The sequence below is a fragment of the Equus quagga genome, chromosome 5 (assembly GCF_021613505.1).
Source record: "Equus quagga isolate Etosha38 chromosome 5, UCLA_HA_Equagga_1.0, whole genome shotgun sequence".
NCBI lineage: Eukaryota > Metazoa > Chordata > Mammalia > Perissodactyla > Equidae > Equus > Equus quagga.
In genome coordinates, this window is record NC_060271.1 from 93,062,929 (window position 1) to 93,085,258 (window position 22,330).

Genomic DNA, 22,330 nt, shown 5'->3' on the forward strand with positions numbered 1-22,330 from the left:
TAGATCTCTCTGAGGTCCCTGTTTACAATTCTAGAGCAGTGTTGTCCAATTCTGCAATTATGGTAAGATTGTATTTCTGCACTGTCCAGTACAGTAACCATTAGCTACATGTGGCTGTTGAGCACTTGAAATATGGCTAGTGTGACCAATGAATTGTATTTTAACTTTTTAAATTTGTAATTAAGTAACCACTTGTGTTACTGTCTACCATATTGGACAGCACAGTTGTAGACATATCACTCTTGGGTTAATTTCTTTCCTATGTGAAAAAGTCTCTCATGCCTTTCCAACAGTTCCTATCTGGTCTAGTTATTTTACCACAATTGATTTCTTTTGTTAAAAAATTAGAAACAGAAAAATACTAAGTTTTGTTCTAGTGTTATCTACTAAATAGCTTACCCATGAACTGTTGAATGAAATTTTTAAAAATGACAGCTAAATATGACAAAGTTATTTTTGACCAATGAATTGTTTTTGATATTGTAGTATAGTACTTAGACTCGGTATATAGTGTTGATGTGTTTAGTTCTCTGATATGTAGAATACTAAAAGTGATTCTGTGGTTATTTCTATATTTCCTTAGACTATAATAGAGCTCTCTGAAGAGCGGGATGGTCTTCATTTTCTGCCCCATGCCTCTTCATCTGCACAATCACCCTGTGGATCTCCAGGCATGAAGCGAACAGAAAGTCGACAACATCTGTCAGTGGAACTGGCAGATGCTAAGGCCAAGATAAGAAGACTTAGGCAGGAATTGTAAGTTGCTAATTTTCAAGGCTCACTGAATTTATATGGTCGTAAAGGTGACCTAAACAATATTTTTAGGCTTATGGAATATAGATTAGTGGTTCCCCATTGCTAACCTGTTTTCACTAGTGTTTGACAAAATGAGAAAAATAAGGAGACTGGCATGGGGTTTTCCTAATGCTAAATCTTACCAATTTAAAGGGTGCCCTTTTTTCTGAGTTATGTCCTTCCTATCTTTCTAGTGTTAAAATATTCTTTCTTTTATAAAATAGTGTTCTTCCTTGGTAAATTGGGGTCTCCTTAATTTTTTTTATTTTTACATTCCTTGAAATATGAAATACTGGCAGCCACTGGTACAGAGCAGTAAGTTTAGCTCTTTTAAAATTAGTATTATAAAAGACTGAATTGTTGGTATACAGTATTACAAAAAAATAATTTTGTGTATCTTCTGCACTGAGTAATTAAAGTGCCTGAGCCATGCACTAAGAAATGGTAAATATTCAGATTGGTTAGTGCTGATGAAATTATATTTATTTAACTTTCAAAGATTATTGCAGAAGTCACTAAAAATATCACATAGGCATTTCTTGGTGAATCATATGTAAAGACAGGACCGCTATCTCCTGGGGATCTTTTATTTTGCATTTTAAAAAGAACAAAGGATTTTTGTGTTTGGGTTTTTTTTTTTTTTTTTTGGTTTGTTTTCCTGGAATTTGGGCTTCAGAGTGTAGATTTTAAATTTAAAGCTACAGTATAGCAATTAAGTTTATTTACTGATTATTTAAAGCAATTGGTTTAAGAAAGTGATTGAATATGCAAGGTAGAAAAAATATACGGTCTATAGGAAAATTTGAAAACAAAAAAATACAGCTTTCTTGGTAGATGTCTGCATTATTATGTATCTATTGAAATGAACACGCCCAGGATATTCTATAAACAGCTGCACTAGGAAAATTAGGGAAGAGATTGCTGTTATTAGTTTGACTGACAGTTAATGGATAGCCTAAACAGTGAACACTAGTTTCTTCCATATAATTTAGTACAATCTTCTCCAGTCTTTAGATAAAGCATGCAATTAGAACTGCAATGATGGCTGTGAATTCATTTAACATTTTGCATATTAGAATTTGATTTTTAAATAAAATTTACTTGGCCATGGAAATTATTAAGACTCCAAACAACTTAAAGAGATTGATACAGTTTATGCTCTCATATGCTGATTGGAAAATGTAAATATGAATATTTTTAACGGGTAAATGAATATTTTTAACAGGTATATAAATATCACAGATACAGCAGGTATTCCCGGTAACTAGCATTGCATCAAATATCATCTAATAGCTTTGATGTCCTTTGAAAAACTGTTCCTTCATGGATTTCTTCTAGTAATATTTGTTTTAAGTCATTTTCTTAGGACGAATCTTTACTAAAGTGATGAAGTGCGGAAATCATGGTGGATAAAAATAGTTCAGGTTGGGGCCAGCCTGGTGGCGCAGCAGTTAAGTGCACATGTTCCGTTTCTGTGGCCCAGGGTTTGCTGGTTTGGATCCCGGGTGCGGACCTGGCACGACTTGGCAAGCCATGCTGTGGCAGGTGTCCCACATATAAAGTAGAGGAAGATGGGCATGGATGTTAGCTCAGGGCCAGTCTTCCTCAGCAAAAAGAGGAGGATTGGCTGCAGATGTTAGCTCAGGGCTAATCTTCTTAAAAAAAAAAGTTCAGGTTGCCATATACCTAGTGAAAATAAATAATTGTAATGAGAACATGCAAATTAACTAATAACATACTTATGGGTGATACATCGTAATATAACTGCTTTTGATTTATTAACATATAGAGCAAAAGTATAATTTGCGATTTGGATGTAAGAAGTAATTCCTTATACATTTCATTTTAATGTAGTAGTTAACACTATCAAAGATTTCCTTTTAATAATTCTCTCTGCCTCCATGGATCCCATGTTTTCAAAGAATTTTTCTATCATATAAATTATTCTTTTTTTTTTTTTGAAGATTTTATTTTTCCTTTTTCTCTCAAAGCCCCCCAGTACATAGTTGTGTATTTTTATTTGTGGGTCCTTCTAGTTGTGGCATGTAGGACGCCGCCCCAGTGTGGCCCAATGAGCCATGCCATGTCTATGCCCAGGATCTGAACCGGCGAAACCCTGGGCCGCCGAAGCGGAGCGCGCGAACCTAACCACTTGGCTACAGGACCAGCCCCTATTCTTTTTTTAAATAACAGGTTTATTGAGATATAATTTATATCAGAAAATTCATCCTTTTAAAGTGTACAATTCAGTGATTTTTAGTATATTCGTTTAGTATATTATCACACACTATCTAATTTCAAGACATTTTCATTATCCTAAAACGAAACTTCATACTGATTAGCAGTCATTCCCTCTTCCCCTTTGCCTTTGGCTCCTGGCAACCACAAATATACTTTTATTTCCATGGATTTGCCTATTCTGGACATTTCATATAAATGGAATCATACATTATGTGGCCTTTTGTGGCTGACTTCTTTCACTTAGCATAATGTTGTCAAGGTTTATGTTACTGTAGCATTTATCAATACTCCTTTTTATGGTTGAATAATATTCTATTATATGGATATGCCACATTTTGGTTATCCATTTATCAGTTGATGCACATTTGGATTGTTTCCACTTTTTGGCTATTATGAATAATGCTCCTGTGAACATTCATGTGCACATTTTTGTGTGGACATATGTTTTCGGTTCTCTTGGGTATATACTGAGGAGTGGAAATGCTAGGTCATATGGTAGCTCTACGTTTAACCTTTTGAGAAGCTCAAAATATTTGGCTACACCATTTTGCATTCCCACCAGCAAAGCATGACGGCTCTAATTTCTCTATATCCTCACCAATACTTGTTTTTGTACACTTTTTTGATTATAGCCATCCTGGTGTGTATGAAGTGATATCTCACTGTGGTTTTGACTTTCATTTCCTGGTGACTAATGATGTTGAGCATCTTTTCATGTACTTATTGACCATTTGTATATCTTCTTTGGAGAAATGTCTATTCAAAGCCTTTGTCCGTTTTTAAATTGTTGTGAGATAAACTTTTAAACAGATCAGTGAAATAATGTGAAACTGAAGGTGTATTAGAAGTCTGCATAGCCTGCAGTTGAAACCCAAAAGAGTTTTGATCATTTCTGACTTGAGAGAAAAAAAATGGTGTCAGGAAGATTTCATAGAGATAGTCACATTTCGGTTGATGATAGGCATTAACTAGGTTGAAAAGGCTCAATTGGTTATTCTAAGCAGAAGAAACTGCAACAGTTCAATAGGATATAAGGAGGGGCATGGCAAAAAATGAAGTTGAAAATGATGGAGTGGATACGTGGAAGGTCACCTGTGCTTTATTAAGAAGTTGGGACTTTGAAAAGTGGGGACCAATTGAAGACTTTTTTGCATAGGAGAAGAACAAGATCAGATTTATGTTTTACTAAAGAGATACTAGCCTAGTGGCCAACTCTTAGTGTTCAAATTGAAAAAGTGAATTCTGGTGGCAGTGTGAAGGTGGATTGAAGGACAGTCCAAGCAAGAAGTGGCATAGGCCTGATGGAAGGTTGTAACAATGAGGTTGAAGAGGAGGTAAGGGACAAGGCAGGGTCTTTGTATAATTCCCACTTTCCTGTAATCAGTGTCTATCTGGATGGTGAATGTCATTCACTCAGGGAACATAAGAGAAAGAAATAAGACTAAGATGAAAGGCAAGTTTAGTTTTTGACATATTCATTTTGGGGTACCTTTGAAATATCTCTGTGGAAAGGCTCATTGGATAATTGACTATCTGGTCCACAATGCAGAATGGAGATTTGAAATCACTTGCTTACTGGTACAGAATAACATGCAGCCTATAAATAGTAGTTGAAACCGTGGGAGTAGATAAGACTGCTCAGGAAGAACATGAAGAATGAGAAGGATGTAATCTGAAGAACACAAACATTAAAAAGGGGTTTAAGTGGTTAAGGGCAGACTTCACCATTTATTAGCCACATTACTCAGTTTCTTCATCCATAAAATGAGACTTCTGAAAATAGATACTCTAGAGAGATACAGCATTTGATCAAGGGCATGAGCTTTAGAGGCTTTCTGCCCAAGTGTGAATCCTGGCAAAACACATCTTAACTGAGTGGCCAAGTTACTTAATCTTTCTAAGGCTGCTCAGTTTCCTAGCCTGTTAAGTAGTGGGTTGTTGTGTGAGGTAAATATGTAAAGTGAACAGTGTCTAGTACATAAGTGTTTAATAAATATAAGCAGCTATCGCTGCTACTATTTCTTTAGAAGGCTCTTGTAAGGATTAAGTGTGTGGCGGAGTGTAAGTGCTTAGCCTGGCATAGGGGCTGGCGCAGTGGCACAGCGGTTAAGTTTGCACGTTCCGCTTTGGCGGCCCAGGGTTTGCCAGTTTGGATCCTGGGTGCGGACCTACGCATCACTTGTCAAGCCATTCTGTTGCAGGCATCCCACATATAAAGTAGAGGAAGATGGGCATGGATGTTAGCTCAGGGCCAGTCTTCCTTAGCAAAAAGAGGAGGACTGGTAGCAGATGTTAGCTCAGGGCTAATCTTCCTAAAAAAAAAAAAAAACCGGTGCCTGGCCCAGATAATGAGAGCTTGATAATTGTTAGCCAAAAGATGGGCACAGAACGTGAAATCAACAAAAGGCTCAGAGAGACCTTGCCTGTGCCTGTGCCGAACCAGCGGTTCTCCACACACCCAATTTCCAGCGTGACATGTCGCACACCGACGGAGTGGACATGGGCAGAGCAGTGGTGGCCAGGCTCGGACTGGGGCTGCTGCTTCTGATGCTGCTCCTACCCACACCGATTTATTCAAATCAAACAACTGTTGCAACAACTTCAAGTAACTCCTCCCAGAGTACCTTGGCTGCCCCAAATACAGCTAATGCCACCACCAAGACAAGTGGTGGTGCTCTGCAGTCAACAGCTAGTCTCTGTGATCTTGTTCTCCCTTCTACATCTCTACTGTTAAGAGACTCAGGCCAAGAAACATCTGTACTTCCCCATCTTCTAAATATTCTAAGCCCAATCAAAATGGCATCTAGATGTCCACTGTGGCAAGGAAAAAAACAGGACTTCATCAAATCTGCTAATTCTACACCTTATTTTATTGACACAGAATATGTTGAGGATCCCAAATTTGATTGGTTTGAAGAGCATGTGAAGGGTTTGACTAGATGATGAATGCCAGTATTAAATTTCCTGGAGTTTCAGGTACAAGATGAAGAGAGACAACATCTAAAAATTTTAAGAGATGATTTCTTTGAAATGTGGCTTAAGAAATATGGACACATAAAACTCTACCTTGAAATAAGAATAGATTTTACCTTATCTAGAGATAAAGGATGGGATGTGGAACAGATCCAATTTTCGTTTGGTTCTTTAAATCTATAAGGCCATAAAACGGGTAATATAAAAAGCTTCCATGATTCTATGTACATTAGAAGGAACTTCCAGGTGTTACTGTAAATCCTCAATGTTTTGTTTCAGCAGTACTAATTTAATGCCAGTGTACTCTAGATAAAGTTTTACATTGTTAAGCTATCACTGTTCTCTTGAGAACTGAACTCTTTCCTCTCAGGCTTTGAATTTGACATTGCATTTGACTATGTAGTAATTGGCATGTGCCAGACTAATGATGGATTGGAATCTACCCTAAATCCAAGCATAATGAGTAAATTTTGCTTATATACTAATCACCTATATTCAATAAGAGCACCAGATTCATTTAGCTGAACTGATTCCAAAGAGTAGAAGTGCATTCACCTCAGCTAATTTCAAAATGCTTTGTATTTAGCATATGTTGGATACTTTTTACAATTTAAAAAGTGATCTGTTTTGAAGGGAAAATTGACAAATCTTGAAATTAAAAAGGTAAATATATGAAGAAGCTGAAACTGTAAATCAAGTATTTAGCAAGTGGAGATTGGAAGCTTAACTTGCATTAAATTCAGAAAAACTTTCATACTCTTTTCTTTAAATACTTTTTTAAAAAACTATGAATCCGAATAGCCACATTTGGAACACTTTCTGTTATCAGTCAGTATTTTTAGAGTTCGAACCTGTTCTTAAAGCCTTAACGTGGGCTTGATTCTGGAAAGTAAATATTTTCACAACTGCCTCGATGCACAAAAACTTTTTTAAAAATAGACACTCCCTGAAATATTTTGTTTGCATTGTTACACACTGAAGCTTAGATGTTCCTCTATCTAATATGACCACAGTAGTCTTGATAACTAGTCATTTTTTTCCCCACCTTTAGAAACCTACACTGGAACAACAGTCTCCAGCAGATCTTGAGCTACTGTGTATGTGAATGAACATTCCCTTTTGTTTCACATCTGAATGCTATACCTCTACTTTGGATTGTATATTGTGTTTGTGTATTTATGCTTTGATTCATAGTAACTTCTCATGTTATGGAATTGATTTGCATTGAACACAAACTGTAAATAAAAAATGGCTGAAAGTGCAAAAAAAAAAAGAAAAGAAGCCTCAGACAATTAATATGTAGAGAAGTAGAAAAACCTTTAGAGTGGGGAGTCATGGGAGCCAAAGGAGAGAGAGCGTCAAGAAGAATGGAGTTAACTGTATTAAATTCTTCAAAAAGATGTGAAAATAATCCATTGGATACAGCAATAAGGAAGTAATCAACTTTATGAAAAACAGTGTCAGTGGGGGGGTGTGGATGGAAGCCTCACTGCTGTACATAGAATGATCAAGTAAGTGCAAAAAGGAATTATTTTATTAATGAGGCTGGAACTCCTGGATAACTCTTTTGGACAAATTATTCAAATTCATCACATACACCAAAGTGAATTTCAAATGGGTTAAAGAGCCAGATGGAAAATTAAATAATGCTGAAAGAACCAGAAAGAAAAATAGAGAATATGTATATGTTCTCGAGGTGGAGAAGAGCTTTGCACGAACGCAAAAGAAGTGTTTATAAAAGGTGATTGTGGGGGCCGGCCCCGTGGCTGAGTGGTAAGTTTGCGTGCTCTGCTTCCGTGGCTCAGGGTTTTGCTGGTTTGGATCCTGGGTGCAGACATGGCACTGCTCATCAGGCCATGCTGAGGTGGCATCCCACATGCCACAACTAGAAGGACCCACAGCTAAGAATATACAACTATGTACCGGGGGGCTTTGGGGAGAAAAAGGAAAAATAAAATCTTAAAAAAAAAAAGTTGATTGTTCTGTTTGTATAAAAAATGTTAAATATGTAATCATCTGGAAAAAATAAGTGAATAACATTTGACAATACTCCTCAGAAATTTAAACATAGAATTTTCTTGCTTTTTTTTTTTTAAAGATTTTATTTGTATTTTTTTCCCCAAAGCCCCCCGGTACATAGTTGTGTATTTTTAGTTTTGGGTCCTTCTAGTTGTGGCATGTGGGATGCAGCCTCAGTGTGGTCTGATGAGCAGTGCCATGTTCGCGCCCAGGATTTGAAGCAGTGAAACCCTGGGCCGCCAAAGTGGAGCACGTGAACTTAACCACATGGCCACAGGGCCAGCCCCTTAAACATAGAATTTTCTTATGACTCCACAAATTCACTCCTAGGTATATACCCCAAAAACTGAAAACAGGAATGCAAACAGATACTTGTATGCCAATGTTCATTGCAGCATTATTCCCAATGACCAAAAGGCTGAAACAACCCAAGAGTCCATGAACAGATGAGTGGATAAACAAAATGTGCTATAGGTATACAATGGAATATTATTCGGCCATAAGAAGGAATGACATTCTGATACCTGCTACAGCATGGATGAGCCCTGAAAACAATTTGCTAAGTGAGATAAACCAGATACAAAATGACAAATATTGTATAATTCCACTTAAATGAACTATCGTTAAAAGGCAAATTCAGAGAGACAAAGATTAGAAGTAGTGGCTGGGGATATGGGGGAATTGGAGAGTTATTGTTTAATGGGTACAGAGTTTCTGTTTGGGATGATGAAGACGTTTTGGGAATAGATAGCAGTGATAATTTAACAACATTGGAAATGTAATTAACGCTACTGAATTATACACTTAAAATGGCTAAAATAGCAATTTTATATATATGTTATCACAATAAAAAATAAAATTTATTTTTAGTTTTTAAAAAAGTGTTCAACAAATCCATAAAGAAATATTTGTAAGAAATATCTTGTAAATTACAAAAGGTAATAGCCTTTTATCAGAAGAAATTTTAATGGCACAAACATAGGAAAACAAAATTAGCCTTTTCTAAGTATTCAAATATATGTAAATTAGAACAATAAGATTTTTCAGTGGTTAAATTGTTTCACATATGGGCACTTTTATCCTCTGTTGGTTGCATTATAAATCGGTAATGACCTTTCTGGAGGGCAGTTTGACAGTATATATCAAGTACCTTTAAGCCTATAATGTACTTTTAGACATTACAGTCCTGAAATATACAGTGTTTTATGTATAATAAGGTATTTACCAAAACATTTTTATAGTGGAAAATGGAATCCACTTAAATAAATAAATTATGGTTCCTCTATCAACGGAATTTTTTCCATTAAAAATTATGGTTTTGGAAAAAATGTAAAGATAAGGGGAGATGTGAACAACAGATTGTTTTATACAATGAACATTTACCTTTTATTAAAGAACAGAGGTGGGGAGCCAGCCTGGTGGCTTGGTGGCTAAGTTCGTGCGCTCTGCTTCAGCAGTCTGGGGTTTGCAGGTTTGGATCCCGGGTGTGGATCTACATACCGCTCATCAAGCCATGCTGTGGTGGCATCCCATATACAAAATGGAGGAAGACTGGCACAGATTTAGCTCAGGGACAATCTTCCTCAAGCAAAGAGAGGAAGATTGGCAACAGATGTTAACTCAGGGACAATCTTCCTCACCAGGAAAGAAAAAAAAGGACAGAAGGTGGAAAAGTAGAGATAGTGAGTGGAGATTTTACTTTGAGGAACTTGGCTCTGAAGAGGAGATAGAAAATGGGAGTTAAAAGTAAAGCAGTGTACAGAGGAAAAAAAGTAATAGTTGAAATGTGAGGATGTTTTTAGGCTACAGGGAAGAAATCAGTAGAGAAGTAAAGATTTTAGGTATCTGCGTGGCAGCATGTAATTTCCTTTAGGCTATTGTAAATGTTGAAAATAGTTTGGAGATACTTATAAGTGTCAAATCCAGATAGTATTGTCTTGCATAGAAACTCTTCCAGTATTTGTCTTTGGTTGTGCAGAGAGGGGGAGGGGAGAGTGGGAATGGGGGTGGGAGGAAAGATGAACTGTGAGGGCGTTAGTCATTGAAGTTAGCCTCTGGAAAACTTGCAGGAGTTTGATTGATGACAGCTAATCATATAAATTCCTGATAGCCATTTCTTTGTCTTTTTCCCCTGGGCCAGGGCTCAAATAGATATTTAGTAATGACAGTACATTTGTATTAATGCAGATGATCATAGTTTTTGAAAGTTGTCAGCTTATTCTTTAATAAATATTTTTTGTATTTAAGGGAGGAAAAGACTGAACAATTGTTGGACTGTAAACAAGAACTTGAACAAATGGAAATAGAACTAAAAAGGCTGCAGCAAGAGGTTTGTACCTGGAACTTTTAGTATATAGGACCACTAAGTAATTAGAAATTGATTTTTCTCCTTATAATTTATAACCTTTATCTTAATGCTTTATGAGGTTACTTTATGAGGCTTAAAGACATTTGATGACTTTTTCAGTGTTTCTCTCTTGCAAAATGCCAAAGCCAAAACTAGAAATCAAGGTCTTTGGACTTTTCTTCTGTATCAGTACTATTCAAACTTTGCTAAGATTCATTGGAGCCTTTGGGACTGGGGCAGTTCCAAGTTTCTCTTTTTATGTATTTGCCTTTTGTGGATTTGGAGGCTGTACTGTAAACTGTGCTACTTATGTCTGTCTTCTAGGTCTCTGCTCTCTGCTGGTGCTTTATGTTAACTTATATATGACAGAATGCTTTTAATTCTTCACTCTTTTCCTATTAAATAAGATAAAAACTTTTTAAAAATTATTTTTACTTTACTAAAGCTTTATGTTTTTTCATCTTGAACCAAGATTAAGAATTCACTTCTTCTAATCACTCTGTAATGTTTCATTTTCATTTGGAGGTAGTGCATGAGGTCTTCTTTAACCCATAAATTGTAAGGATTGGGGTAAGACTGGACAGTTGTTTCTTCCCCTTACCTGCCATTTTAAATTCAGGGAATATTCCACTTGCAGGATCATAAACTGGGAGCTTTCTAGATGAATGAGACTGGGAGTTGTAATCTTTGTTTTTAGCTATGGCTGTGGCTGCTATTCCTCTTCTTGGTAGCAGGATTTTTTCTATGTGTGCTCCCTCTAAAACAATGGTCTCAGTCTTTTCGGTCTCAAGATTTTTTTCCACTCTTATAAATTAATGCAGATTGTTTCATGTGGATTATATCTACTAGTATTTACTATATTAGAAGCTAAGACTAAGAATTTATTAATTCCTTTAAAAATAATAATCCATTCCATGTTAACATAAAATTTTATTTTAACTAAATAACCGTTATTTTCCAAAACAAAAAAGAAAATAGAAGCTTGGTACTCTTTTACATTTTTTAAAGTCTCTTTAATGCCTAGCTTAATTAAAGACTACTAGATTCTCATATTTATTTCTGCATTCAGGCTCTTAAGATACTGCATGCCATGCAGCCTCTGGAAAACCCCATTGCACCCTCATGAGAGAATGAGAGTGAAAAAGGAAATAATGTGTTAATATTATTATGAAAATAGTTTTGACTTCATGAATTCCCTGAAAGGGTTCCAGGGAACCACAGATGTCCTTAGATCACACTTTGATAACTGCTGTTCTAAAGGATTATGAGAAGGTTTTTAAAAGGGTGAATTTTAGGGCTGGCCCAGTGGCTGAATGGTTAAGTTCACGTGCTTCGCTTCAGCGGCCCAGGGTTTTGCTGGTTCGGATCTTGGGGGCAGACATGGCATGGCTCATCAGGCCATGCTGAGGTGGCATCCCACATAGCACAACCAGAGGCACTCACACCTAGAATATACAACTATGTACTGGGGGGCTTTGGGGAGAAGAAGAAGAAAAACAAGACAGAGAAGATTGGCAACAGATGTTAGCTCAGGTGCCAATCTTTAAAGAAAAAAAGGTTGAATTTTAATATACGTCTTAAATGGCACTAATCATTTTACTTGGAAGCATTATAAAAATCAGCAGGCCGGCCTGGTGGTGTAGTGGTTAAGTTCACACGCTCTGCTTTGGCGGCCCGGGGTTTGCAGGTTTGGATCCTGGGTGTGGACCTAGCACCACTAGTCAGGCCACACTGTGGCAACATCCCTTATAAAATAGAAGATCGGCACAGATGTTGGCTCAGGAACAATCTTCCTCAGGGAAAAAGGGGAAGATTGGCAACAGATGTTAGCTTACATTTCCGATAGAGAACATTATATAAAAATTTATATATAAACATGTTTGTATAGTTGTATATAAACATATATGTTTAAAATACTTTTTATTCTTGGTAAAATAAAAAAGTCTTTTTATCTCCCCATTAAAAAAAAACTTAATTGAGGTATGATTTACCTACCATAAAATTCATACTTTTAAAGTAAAAAAATCATTGATTTTGTTTAGTAAATTCATCAAATTGTACAACCAAGGATTATCAATTTGAGAATAGAAAATAATATTTAAAATATTAATATTTATTTGTATTTAGAACATGAATTTGCTTTCGGATGCTCGTTCTGCAAGAATGTACCGAGATGAATTAGACGCACTTCGAGAGAAGGCAGTCAGAGTTGATAAACTTGAAAGTGAAGTCAGCAGATATAAAGAGAGGCTACATGATATTGAATTTTATAAGGCAAGAGTTGAGGTATGTTGTGTAATTTGTCGTTCACAATTTTTTTCTTTAAAAGTGTTATGATTTTCAAAATGCATTTAAAGTACACTTAATAAATATAAGGGAGGGACTCTTAAATGTTGAGCAAACTGTAAATACCTTCAGGTGTTTATTTTATGATAGATCAGCATATTCCTTAGACTTTTAAAAAGGGATTTTTGGTTATTAATTTTATTGAACTCTTTGGGGCTCTTCTTTCATTCCTTTATTTAGCATTATAGGTAGGGCAGACTTTTGAAGTCCTTGCCGCATAGTCAAAATAAAGTATTTATCTCTACTAATTTCAAATTTGTTTCTAGAAGTGAAAGCAAAATATATTTCTGATCACTACTCAACTCTGAATACTAGGTTAGGATTAACGAAGGTGCTTCTCTCCCTCTTTATAAGTATAAACAAATTTATATCTCTTTACATATGTATATAAACAAATTAGAGAAAACAATTTTTCCTACTTAATGGTTGCTGTTCAGTGTTACATGTAGTTGAGTTTGACAGCAAGAATTGGACAGTCCTTGCCGCTGCATTCTTTCTTGCTTTCTCAGTTAATTTCCTCATTGTCTGTAAACAGAGGAGATTTTGGTCAATTTCAGAATGTGGATAAGAAGGAAGGAGTAGTCAAAATCAAGAAGTGAAAACATTATAAGAGAAAGTAGTTAGAAAATGTTAGCCTGAAAGTTACCAGAAAATAGACTCGATAGACTGCAAAGATAAGGTATATATTAATTCTTTGCCAATTATTTAAATGAGCATATGCTTGGCACTGTTAAGGGATCCTTATAGATGCCACTGTTTTAATATACTTTCTCTTGACTTAAGTTTATAAACTGCAGGTATATCACTTAGCAAGATAGATTTGTAGACCTATATCATCAAAATATATGTAGGGGATTTAAGCATTTTCTCAAGATGCTTATGTAAAATATTTATTGATAGAGCCTTAGTTTATGATTTATATGAGTCTTGGTTCAAGTCTTGATATTTTACTCAAAAACTCCAAACCTTTCCCTTTCAAGTTATAGTTTAAATAGAGAAAAATTTTTAAATCTATTGGCAAATGAGTTAAGCCCAGATTCTTGGAGGTTTGTGTCTTGAATATCTGGAAGACTACTTATACTTAGTTCATTATCCTTGTGACTAAGGAATTCAAATATACCCGGACAATTTTATGCAGAATTATTGTAGTATTACTCATCCTAATATAAGTACAAGTATTTAGTTTACTTAATAGCTTAAATTCTAGGGGAAAAAGTGAAGCCAAGAAAACATCAACTGTATTGCTATTACTCAGTAGCTGTACTCTTGCATAGAATAGTTTATAAAGACAGTTAATGGCTTATTTTACAATAAAGAATTTTCATGTTTTTCATAGCTTAAAAAAACTAACAGATATTGACTTATTTGTGATAAATAAAGCCTATTTGAAATTTTTCTAGGAATTAAAAGAAGACAATCAAGTTTTATTAGAAACAAAAACTATGTTGGAAGACCAGTTAGAAGGAACTCGAGCTCGTTCTGATAAATTACATGAATTAGAAAAAGAGAATTTACAACTAAAGGCTAAACTGCATGATATGGAAATGGTGAGTATTTTAAGGTAGATCAGTTACATGGCCTCTAAGGAAAAATTCTAAGATTCATTTGATTTCCCTATAATGACAAGGATGGCTAGTGTCCTTGAGGCTTTAACAGGGAAGAGATAGCTAAATAAATTAGACACTTCCAATTTTATACAAATACAAGAACAGTAGAATTTTCTGCTTTTGTTACAGAAGGTATTATTTATTAATTTTGTCTTCTACTTTTCAGAAAACCCTAACAAGCCATTGTGTAAACATGCCTTGAAAATACAGAAATAAGACTATTTGTCTAAATTTAGCATTGGGTCAGAAATCTTTTGTTATATCACTAAAATAATATATTGACTCGGAAGATGAGTTTTCAATGTCCCCAAAAATCACTTTAAAAGAGTGTCAGACACCTGATCATTATAATTGACCAGTAGTAATAATTATAATAATTGATTATTGCCTTCAGACTGTGAAAATTTTAAGGAACTAACAGTTTGTCCTCATGTTATTCAGTTTCCGATAAACAAAAGTTGTAAGTAATAAAATATTAGCTTGAAATTGTACTGTTCCTTAGCTTTCTTTTCTCTCCCTACTTCCTGCCAATAAAAAAGGAACGTGATATGGATAGAAAAAAGATTGAAGAATTAATGGAAGAAAATATGACTTTGGAAATGGCACAGAAACAAAGTATGGATGAATCATTACATCTTGGCTGGGAGCTAGAACAAATATCTAGAACTAGTGAACTTTCTGAAGGTATTCCCAGTGTTGTTTTATTTAAATAGATGAATGTATAAATGCAATTGTATTTTGTATGAAGTTGTACATTTTATTACAGTTCTTTATTTTCCCTAGCTGGAGATGTCTCAGAAGACCAGCTGTCTCCCTAGATATAATTTCACAGAGTAATATGTTATTTTTCACACTTCTGGGTCTGGTCCTTATCTTTGCATGTCTTACAACTCAACTTTATGAGTGCAGTAACAGATTTCATCAGTTGTTTAGGCACTACTTCATATTAATATCACAAGAAGCTGGAATACTAGTTTATTAATTTATTTTGAGAAATAATAGCCATCTACTAAATAGAACAGAACAGTTATATTAGCTAGTCACCATGTTCTTTGCCGATAGGCAAACCTAAATAGGAAATCAAAACATAGTGGGAAGATTCTTAGGTGAATGTGCAGCCAGAATAACGCAAGTTAAGGATCTTTATGGCTACTTTCATCAATGTATGTAGTCTCTACTTTAGGATTATACCTACTAACCAGTCTAGCACAGTAATACCCTGGAGATTATGAAAGACCCCGGAAATGTTTTTAACTTTTGGGTTTTTTCCTAGGCTCCATATTGACTTGTCCTCTTTCTTAAAGCTGGGCCTATACATACCATACAGTTATTTGAGTTATAGCTTTGAGTATGCTAACACTGATATACTTTATTGAAATTACACTCAAGTCACATTTATTTGAATTAGATTGGTTCCATAATTCCTCAGTTACCCAGTATTAGAAGATTATTCCACCTGCTTTTCTTCCTTCAGCAGATATTTATTAAGCACATACCATGTGTGAAATATTATACTAGGCCCTAAGGACATAGTGGTGAGGTAGACATAAGGTCTGACAGAGCTTATAGACTGCTGCTTACAGAATAATTACTTCTACAGATGACTCGTCATATTTATTACCATTGGGCTTTTCCTAATTTTACCTTGAGAATCTAATTTCAAATTCTGGGATCCCATGTAAATTCACTACATAGTAAATGATCATATTCAGCCAGTGAAATTGTTGAGATGTGTTACTGAGAATATTTGTGGAACTTTTTTTTATTATATTCGTTGTGTATTGAGTTACAAAAGAAAGCAATTAAGACTTCAATGTTTTCTGCTACTAAAGTAGTTGAAATTAGTCAGGAGTTACTTCATCTGTTAGGTTTGAACAATAATAGTAAGTACCTTGTAGGGTTGTTGTCAGGATTGAATTTGTTAATACTTATGAACATGCCTGGTAAAGAGTAAGCATTCGAATGATTATGATTATGGTTCTTATTACCTAGTAAATAGTAAGCATTTGAATGATTATGATTATGGTTCTTATTACCTGGTAAATAGTAAGCATTTGAATGATTATGATTATGGTTATTACCTGGTAAATAGTAAGCATTTGAGTGATTGTTATCATCATCATCATCATCATCATCATTTTATCACAGTTTTTTTGTGAGTGATCTTAGCTGGAGTCATGGACCTCAATATTTGTTTTAATGTGGCATAGTTTTTGGTTTTTTTAATTATACAAGGGACTTTCAAGAAAATTTGCAAAATGTGGAAAAATATAAAGGAGAAAATTAAAGTCGTTGATGATTTCTAAATCACTTTTATATTTTAAAAAATTTGCTTCCAGAATTTTTCTACATGTACATCGGTATTTGAGACATCATCATATCAATATGTATATACAATTCAGGTTCCTTTTTTCATCTAAGATTATAACATAGGCATTCTCCTATGTTGTTAAAAATGTGTTGTAAGCATCCTTTTTAATTCTTCATAGTTTGACCTGAAGCTTCTTTGAATCACAGTCATAGTATTGAAAGTATTATTAAGGTATATCATGTATTGTAGCCTGATCTTATTTATTTGAAAAGCATGACTACAAATCATGAATTAGAGTTTTACTAATGAACACTTGGACAACTAATGAAATTTAAAAAGTCAGTGACTATCTAGTATACCAGCTTCTAATAAATGATGAACAACATACTGGACTAGAACAAAAGCTGGAAATAAGAATTGAGGCTTTCTTTACTTAAAATCTGGGGGATATTTTAGCCTACTTAATTTTGAAAAGAATGTATAGTTGTGGGGATATATGTTGTGTGTCTGTATTTCTTTGCTTTTTATGATGGAGAATTTCAAACATACACAAGAGTAGACAGACCTAGAAATGCCTTCGCGTACTTCTATCCATTTCTGTTCCTGAAATTTAGGATTTCAAAACAAATTCTTGGCATCATATTTCATTTTTAAACCCAGTATTTTTATATCAAAATATTTAATGTCTGCTATAGGGTTATTAAAAGATAATTATTTTGGTTTACTGGAGAGCATCATTTACAGAAGCAAAAACTGAGATTTCTTATTTTAAAAAATGTAATGCTGAAATCTACTTAGATGGTTTCCCTTGACAAAATGGAGTAGATGTCACTCTTTACACTTAAGTTTAGCAGGTATTCTTCATTTACAGAAAGACTTTTTCAAGGTGACTAGTGTATACTGTCTTGCCTTTCTCAGAATCAGATTAGGGCTTTTTTTTCCCCTCAAACTGTCTTCCTTTAAATTTTTGAAGGTGTGGCATAGGATATGCTTTATATTTCTTATTTGAGTCACACAATGACTTTATGAGATACACAGGGCAGTAACTATATTTTGTACGAGTAATCGAAGATTAGGTTAAAGTGGTTTGGATGTTGCTGAGTAGTTAATTTTTCATGGAACTAGAACTGGAACTCTAGTCTCTTCAGACTAAATTTTGTACTTTTTTTCACTAGAATGCTTATAGATGCATTACAAATTCAAGATTTTCCTTTTATCTGTTATTTTTTTCATTGTATCCATTTTGTATAACTTTAAAAATTTATAAAGTTAAGGACCAGGTGATGTAATGCATTGACACTCAATATTTTAAAAAGTAAAAAGTAAGCATAGATTTACCAATGACATATTTTTGAATATTATAGCACCACAAAAATCCTTGGGCCATGAGGTGAATGAGTTGACATCAAGTAGGTTATTGAAGTTGGAGATGGAAAACCAGAGTTTGACAAAAACTGTAGAAGAGCTTCGGAGTACTATGGATTCTGCAGAAGGCAACACTTCTAAAATCCTGAAAATTGAAAAAGAAAATCAAAGACTGAGTAAAAAGGTGAATAAAATTAATGTTTAATATAATGTTAAAAAATATATGTAAAAGTATAAACAAATAGCACCATGGTAGAACATTTATTTTCCAGTTTTTAATATACCCTCAATATTATTTTAACTTATTATGGAAAGTTTCAAACAAACATACATTATTAACTTATAGTCAGTCTTATTTCTACCCCTTCTCTCCTCACAATCACTAGATGATTTTGAAGTAAATCCTAGACATGGTATCATATCAGTAATAAATTTGTCAATGTATATCTCTAAAAAGTAAGGAATTTTTTTAAAAACAAGAACAGTGACATTATTACACTTAATACATTAATAATTTTTGGTCAACATTTCAATTTCTCCAATTCTGTTATGATTTGCTTTTTTTTTTTACATTTTGTTTGAATCTGAATCCAAATAAGATCAGTACATTCAATCAATTGATGTGTCCCTTAAGTCTTTTTTAGTCTGTAGGTCTACTCTTTTTTTCCTAGCACTTTGTGTTGAAGAAACCAGGTTGTTTGTCTAATAGCGTTCCCCACAATCTAGATTTTGCTGACTACATCCTTTTTTGTCACTTAGAAAGTTCTTTTGTCCCCTTATTTCCTGTTTTACCTGTAGGCTTAATCAGGTTCAAATAGAGTTTTTAGTAAGAATATTCATAAGGAATATATATATTTCAATCAGAAGGCACATGTCTGGTTGTCTTTTTGTGATGTTAGTTGTCATGGAAAAATCATTTGCTTAGATCCCTTAATCAGAGGTTGCAAAATCTTGATATTATAATTATATCATCCCTTCTTAATTTGGTAGCTGGAGTATTTCTATAGAGAAAAACCTTCTTTTAAAAACTGTTGGTTTAAAAAAAAACCACCATCAGTTACTCTGAGCAACAGCCTTCATAGAAAAAGCAGGATGATTGATTGTCTCTTTATTTACCAGTTTCCTACTAATGAATTGGTTTTCTCATATCCTCCTGAGATAATTAATGAGTGAGTTTGTTGTATATTTTAGTGTCATTATGAACTCATGGATTTAAAAATATTTGAAGTGTTTCAGTCCACTGCGTTTATCTTCCTTACTGTCCTAGCTCTTTAAGCTGCTTCCTAAATCCTTATGAGACAACCTTTAAACTCCTTGAGAGTGTCCTCGCTTTCTACCATGACAAACTTGTCTACGCTCCTCATGAACATTTCTGCTTCAGGCCTGGAAACAGACATTTCTCCAGAAAGCTCTTGTTCCTTTTAGTAGGAAATGGTATTTAAAGACCACAGTTTAGGCATTATGAAACCTGAATTTTAAGTAGTCTTTGGTTGAACAGAAATATTCCAATTGTGCGACAGTGAGACCAAGTAACTTATCTTTGCATATCTTTGCATACACGTACAACACACACAGACACACATTTTACATAAATAGAATTGTATCACAAAGATGTACATGATTTTTTTTCATGAACACCTCCATCATATCTACTCCCCCAAATGTGCTATCTCTTTTGTTTCCAGTTTTTAGTCACTGTGAACAATACTGTAAGAAATATTCTTACTCATATGTCCTTATCAATTAGGTTTTATTTCTATATGTAGTCAACCATGTCTAGTTTTTCTTTTGATAGATTCTGGGTTTCTAGACTCGGTTATGAAAATCTCCCTCTCCTTTAGACCAATTGTTTTGAATTATAGTGTGCATCAGAATCACCTGTTGGGCTTCTTAAAACCTAGATTGCTGAGCCTCATGCCTAGAGTTTCTGATTGGGTAGGTCTGGGGTGGAGGCTAAGAATTCTCATTTCTAAGAAGTTATTAGGTGATGCTTATCCTGCTGTTTTGGAGCTGTGCTTTGAGAACCACTGTCTTAGGTAATGCAGATAGACTTGATTTTCTTGTAAGCTTTTTACTCTTATAAAACAGTTTTTGCATTGTCTTTGATCCATTAACCAAATAATCTTAATAAGCATTTAACAATCAATATATTGTTAAAGTAGGAGTGGCCATTTAGAACTTGGTACAGTTTTATTTTGATTGTCATTGTAATTGGATCTGTAAGTTACCATTTGATTTTGAAATTAGCTTTGAAGTCTAATTAGTAAATTCTTAGTAATTCTAGTAATTTTTGGTAAATTCATTGTATGAAAGATTTCCTTTGTAAATTGAATGAGTCACTTGAATTCCATTGATGTAAAACAACAAATGAGTTTAATGAAATAACTATTATCCACATATTTCAATCTGTAATGGAAGAACCAGATTACTTAGTTAATAGCTAAAAGCTTCTTGGACATGTAAATTAACATTGAGTTGAGTTACTGGATAAGGTTTGTGACTTGATGCTTTTGAGATATTGCTGGAAGATTGTTTCTAGGTGCAGTTATCTTCCATTGATGTTAAAATAGGAAAATTCAACTTGCTTTATGTCAAACTATTAGAATTCTTAGAATTCTTCACTTATTGATATAAGGATTTAAGTAATATTTAAACTTGAAGTGGAAATATTATATATAGCTAAATCTTTATTTTTTTTATTACCTGGTTTGAATGTTACATAATAAGGGAAAAATCAATGGTGTGGCATGTTTTGAACTTGAATTTGCTTTTTCATTCTTAATAACCAAAGCAATGGTTTGGCATATTTTGAACTTGAATTTGCTTTTTCATACTTATTAACCACATATTTTATTATATCTTTAAAATATGTAATTGAAAGTAAATTTAAATGTAGAATATAAATATTTGCTGGAGTTTTGTTCGGCCCTTTTTACTCTAGTATTCTCCTTTTTTCTTCCTTTTTCCTTTTTATTTTAAGCCAAGTCCCTTCTTGGTTCCTTGTTAAACTTATACCACCATTTCTCAGCTTTTCCTCCATGCTTTTTGTATTCCCTTCTTCTTTGTTGTTCACTGTATTCCTTGACTATAATTAAAATTTTACTTTACAAATCCACTCAAGCCAAGAGTCTTTCAGTAAGATTTGAACAATCTTCATATAGCACATAATTATCACATTTTCTGTTGGGTTTGTCTTTGTGTTTAGAAGTAGAAATTTGCTCTCTAAGATGCAGAGGATAAGAAAGACAGTCATGTTTGCATATTTTGTACAGCTGCTAAAAGTAGCATGGAATATTACTAGAATTTCTCTACTGAAATCTGAAATTTCACCATTTGGGTATTAAAACTGAGATTACCCTTTATTCATCAATCTTCCAGCAATATCCTTTATTATCTTTTGTTTTGATGGTGTTTCCACTGTTGTAAAATATTTAATGATATATTGTTTTATGATTTAATTTTCTCCAGGTTGAAATTCTTGAAAATGAGATTATTCAAGAAAAGCAAAGTCTTCAGAATTGTCAGAATTTAAGCAAGGATCTAATGAAGGAGAAAGCTCAGCTTGAAAAAACAATTGAAACACTTAGAGAAAACTCAGAGAGACAGGTTCATAAATTTCCTATTAAACAATGTATTTTAAAATTTATTAACAACCTTATTTTAAAATTTATTAACAACCTTATTTTAAAGTTTATGCAAGCAAAATGTTCATATAACACTAAAGGGAAATATTTTAGAATTTTTTAGATTTTAAAGTAACTATAGTTTTACCTTATTTTCTATCCCATGTATTTTAGGAAAGATGAAGGGAGAGCTTAGAATATTTTAAATTGTTAGTATGGTTAATAATTATCTAGTATAAAATTTTGTAGTAGCTGTGCTTTCAAGTGTCTGTGGAATAGGGCTCATTCCATAGAGCTAACCTGTGGAAATTCTAAAGTCCCTGAGTGAAGCTGGGGAGAAATTGTTGGGGAGAAATGCAGCTGTACTCTGACCCTGCTAAAGAGGGAGATGTGATGGCAGCAACCATCTTGGATACTTTCAAATTTATTTTCAGGTGTTTTTTGATATTCTCCTTTTTTGCTTGAGATAAATGAGACCTAGATAGATTGAGTGACTTGCTATTTTAAAATCTCTATTCATGTTTTAGAAGTAAAACAGTTTGTTTTATATTATCTAGGTATAGTCCTCAGGCCACCTGTAGAAATACAGATTTCTATAGAAGTACAGAACAAAAATTCTAGAGCTAAGCATGAATCTGTACTTTTACAAGGTTCTCAGGGAATTATTTAACACACTAAATTTTGAGTGTGTTATATTAGGCCA

The 22,330-nt window shown here is 34.0% G+C and overlaps 1 protein-coding gene across 8 annotated transcripts in view; it reads left to right on the forward strand.

The window, feature by feature from the left end:
* CCDC88A (coiled-coil domain containing 88A) overlaps window positions 1-22,330 on the forward strand; it is a 122,013-nt gene that overhangs the window by 52,734 nt on the left and 46,949 nt on the right. For all 8 annotated transcript variants that reach the window (XM_046661169.1, XM_046661168.1, XM_046661167.1 and 5 more), the window contains exons 8-14: window positions 584-756; window positions 10,276-10,357; window positions 12,503-12,661; window positions 14,122-14,268; window positions 14,868-15,012; window positions 18,004-18,188; window positions 21,473-21,610. In XM_046661169.1, the coding sequence (XP_046517125.1) occupies window positions 584-756; window positions 10,276-10,357; window positions 12,503-12,661; window positions 14,122-14,268; window positions 14,868-15,012; window positions 18,004-18,188; window positions 21,473-21,610 (1,029 nt within the window). The remainder of the gene's footprint in view (window positions 1-583; window positions 757-10,275; window positions 10,358-12,502; window positions 12,662-14,121; window positions 14,269-14,867; window positions 15,013-18,003; window positions 18,189-21,472; window positions 21,611-22,330) is intronic.